Raw genomic sequence first — 4,481 nt, 5'->3', positions numbered from 1 at the left:
GCAAGGACCTGAAGATATCACTGGTTATTGCTTGGGTATCTCTCAACATTCTGACCACAGAACTTGTTTCATCATTATTATTACTTTTGTGATTGCGCTCAAGCAGGTTTTAACTGACTTCCTGGCTTTTCTTCTGGAATTTAAGTTTTCATCTTTTGTACTGTCCATGCTCAATTCACCACTGTATCTTCGTCCTATAACTGACTCAATTTCTTGTATGCTTCCCTTGTCTTTAGCAATGCATCCTTGGCAGTGCCACAGATATATATTATAATTTTACTGATCCATCGAACATATCTTCAAGCCATTTGAATGACAACCTTGGGCTATGGTCTATTGATTAATGGGTAAATGAAGCATCTCATTGATAATTATACATATCCTTAAGGATGTTAAACTTATTGCTTGTTGATGAGGATGAAGAAGTGGAGGCACCTTCGGAAGACCTCAATCTGCTTAGCTGCTCATCAAACTGATCAGTAGTTCAGTGAGGTTTGGATGATAAATTGATCAAGTGAGAATGATAAGAAGCTTTGGAAACTAAAGGAGAAGCTTCCATCCTGGTTCCTTTTATAAAGTAGGTGAAGACTTGTAATTCTCTTTTTGATTTGTTGAGTTTCCTCTTCTACCTGATCATTTTTTATTGAAGTGGTAACAGAAGGAATCTTGTATTCATTGAGACTTGAAATGGTTGCAATTTTATATTGGAGATTTCTACGGCTATGTTTGTGGTATGTCTTCTTTCTACCCATCATCCCAGCTAATTACCAATTATGTTATAGTAGCCTGATGTTAATGTTAATGTTAATGTTATGTGCTGCATTAAATTTCCCACATGATCCTACATATGTGCCATGTATGAATGTGCAGTGACTCATTGTCTTCCATAACTTACCAGAAAAACTAATTCTTGCTTTACGATAACATATATAATAATATACATGCACACGAGTGATGTTAAAATTTCCATAATCATCAATACTTTCTTGTTTGGAGTGATTTTTTCTTTGGGAAATTACTGCTGTTCTGTAACGTCAATAGGCAACAGATTCTTGTATACATTATCCAAGTTCTAGTCAGTTGCTTCACAGTAGGAGGGCATCTAATATTCTCATATCACGCCATTTGCTTCTAGTGAGTTCTCTGAAGTGCTAGTAGACAAATGGAATCTTGAATTCTTGACAGGCTGATGATGGCTCTGTGTACAACATAGAATTCGTTACCTATCTTCACATTCACTCATTTCAATTTTCACCTTTTGTCCAGCCACACCTTGCACTCGTGTGTTTGATCAGCTGATTGGTACCTATTAAAACTCTTTTCAGACTGAAATCAATTTGGAAAAATTAGTAATAATTTATATTCAGAGAATCTTGTACATATTATATGATAGAAAAAAACCCTTTTGCTAGAATGATTTATGCTGTAGGTAAAACAAGAGGTTGACAAATGACTGACTAAGTGGACTGACCCTTTTGCTGCTTGGTTCTGTCAGTACTCAGGATAATTATAGTGACTGCAAAAAGTTCATACACAGATGAACTACCATAACAAGGAGTACTTTCTTCATCATGTCTGTTGTTTCTTCCTATAGTCAAGTGTCTGCCTAAGTGTTGGTTCTTAAATGTACGAACTTGTGCATGAATATAGACAGGAACACACGAGTTGGGAAAAATTGCTATTTATTCATTTATGCATTGGAGTTTTCTACAAAATTTTTCTAGCTGCTAAAGATGTTGAGAAGAGCTGATCTAGTCTTCAATAGACGTTTAAACAAGCACTCTAGAACTTCATCAAGATCTTGAATTTCAGACTCCAATCTCGACATCTGTCTCCTGACTTCTTCTAATTGTGACACATTGGCACTGTTTTTCTTTTTCTGGCAGATTAGTGAGACCAAAGTAGCATCAACAGTATCAAATATGCTGCTACTTGATGCTCCTTCCTTATCAGCACTATGGTGAAGTAATTGGGCAATTACAGACCAACTATTTTTCTGTGATTGCAACTTTACACCAGCAATATGGGACAACAATGACTTAAATATGATGACTGTTATCTCTTCTACATCCTTCAAAATACACTCAATGGCATTGGAATGGGCATTCTTGTCAGCTACTTTGATATGTTTTAAGCACTTCATGATCGTTTTCTTAGCAGTCTTTCTGGTGTTCAAGTATTTGACAATTTCATTGGAAATATCCAATTCACCACTGCTCCTTCTGCGTAGTGTTGATTGCATGTCTTGGATTCTTTCCTTTGATTGTAGCAAGACATCCCTAGATGTCCCACAAATGTCGAGAAGCCTTAGAGATCCATCCAAAAGCTCCTCAACCCATTTCGTCTGCTGAATTTGGGAAAGGGTCTGTTGGTTAGAAGGCATCTGAAGCAACTCCACAACAGAGCTATACAAATCTTTAAGGCTGGTAAGTCTGTAGCTTAGTGATGAAGATGAAGATGTAGAGGTAGCTTGAGAAGACCTCAATCTGCACAACTGTTGATGAAGTTGATTGTCAACTTGTTGTGGTCTTGATGGCAAACTGATAGAACGAGCATGGTATGCGGATTTGGAAAATGGAGAAGAAGCCATAATTGTTTTGGTTGGGCTAAGGCAAATAACTTGATTGCAAGTCTTTGTTTGATGACTATTCTTTCGCTTCTGTCTCTATATATATCTAGGTAAGAGGAAACAGAAGGAATCTCATTGCAACTGAGAGGTAATGTGGTTTCTTTTTCTATCTTGCACTTCTTTAGGCTATGTTTCTGGATGTCTCTTCTTAACCAACTTGATTGTTAATTTAGTAGGAAGTACATCACATAATTGGTTAACATTATACAGAACTCTGATAATGTATGTGCTGTACCGTACACATGAGTGGCAATGGTACCTTTGCTTGCTAACTGTCTTCTCAAATCGACCACATATTCACACAGCTTATCTGTAGTGCACCCCTTTGGTGACCTGAAAATGAACAACAGTGTGTAGCAGGGAATCTCCTGTATTTCATGACTTATAGACATCAGGTGACCTGAGGAGGCTTCCATCTTGTTAATTAGAATGAATCTTGCAATTAAAATCTTTCTATCCCACTAAAATTGTCCACATTCTGCTTACAACAATATATTATATATATGCTCATAAATTTCCTATTGTTTTCCAAAAATGGCGGTACTCCAGTGAACACGAGAGAGAAATTGGTATGGGAATCACACCTAATGGATTTACCGAATTTATCCCCTTCTCACTGTTCTCCATTTAGCCATACTCTAGGTTTTCGTTTCTCCCCTGGGCCTTCCTATAAATTGTTGTAGTTTTATGTATTCATTTTTCAGAATTTTCAAAATGATAATTTGGATAAATTCTGTACAGATGTATCATGTTCTAGTTACTGAGGATGTTGAGAAGGGTTGCCCTTATCCTAACCAGATGCCTAAAGCGCATTCTAAATTTCTATGCTTTATTGCTATCTTGAATTTTGGACTCCAACCTCCCCATCTCGCTCCTCATACAGTCATAGTCTGTACTTGGGACATATGGATGCTAGTTTTTTCTGTTGAATTAGCAAGTCCAAAGTATCATTAGCAGTATTAAATTTACTCGTGGATGCTGCTGCTTCCTTGTGCCTACTCTGGTGGATGGATTTGGCGCCTACATACCACTTACCTTATTGTGATTGTGACTCTGCAGTCTGCACCAGCATGTATAGGACAGAAAGGACTTCAAGGTGTCAACTATTATTTATTCAGCATCTTTTAACATTCTCTGGTAGTCATTCAAACTGTAACATTTACAAGAACTCTGCACAAAGCTGTTTATTATTTTTCTTCTTTTTCACTTTCTGTTGGATCAATTAATTGTATAGGTCTTCTTGCTCCCTGCTATCATATATACTTTAGTATTAACAAGTAGTTAATCAAGGTACTTGTGGTGAATTTACACTAGAAGGAAAGTCAAGATAGAACTAAGAATACTCAAATATGGTATCACTTCTGTGTGATACATGTATGCTTCTTATCAGTCTCGTGTAACTCCTAAATCGTCAGTAGTTTGTCTGATCATATCGGAAGTGTTTTCTTTTCCAGGAAATTTGCTTGATGCTTCTTCTGACCAAATTGTTTATGATTTTAAGTAAATGATACACACGAATGGCTTTGAAGAGGAGGTTATTTGTAATCCTGTGATATGAATGCTTGGTTTTTTAATGTCTTGTAATGTACACTTTGTGCACATGTTAAATACAGACTTAAGTTGGCAGCATGGGTGCAGGCAGATGCTTCTACATGTGGTTGACTGTGTTACTTAAATAGGACTACAGCTATTATTACAACAAGTATTGGCATTCTCATGTGGCCTTGTCTTCATCGACTTCATCCCATAATACGGTATGTGGAAAGTTTACACATATTATCCATGATAAGGAATTTCTATTGCCATGTGCGCATTATATCATCCCTCTTTAGATAGAATAAAGTTCTCTGTC

At 36.8% G+C, this 4,481-nt stretch overlaps 1 protein-coding gene across 1 annotated transcript; it reads right to left on the bottom strand.

Moving 5' to 3' along the window:
• Positions 1-1,671: 1,671 nt before the first annotated feature.
• LOC104904171 (uncharacterized) lies at positions 1,672-2,971 on the bottom strand. Its single transcript, XM_010692366.3, has one exon. The coding sequence runs from the start codon at positions 2,588-2,590 to the stop codon at positions 1,721-1,723; it is 870 nt and encodes a 289-aa protein (XP_010690668.1). The 5' UTR covers positions 2,591-2,971; the 3' UTR covers positions 1,672-1,720.
• Between the last annotated feature and the right edge of the window lie 1,510 nt (positions 2,972-4,481).

The sequence above is a fragment of the Beta vulgaris genome, chromosome 9 (assembly GCF_026745355.1).
Source record: "Beta vulgaris subsp. vulgaris cultivar EL10 chromosome 9, EL10.2, whole genome shotgun sequence".
Classification (NCBI taxonomy): domain Eukaryota; kingdom Viridiplantae; phylum Streptophyta; class Magnoliopsida; order Caryophyllales; family Amaranthaceae; genus Beta; species Beta vulgaris.
This window is presented reverse-complemented; position numbering and strand designations above follow the sequence as displayed.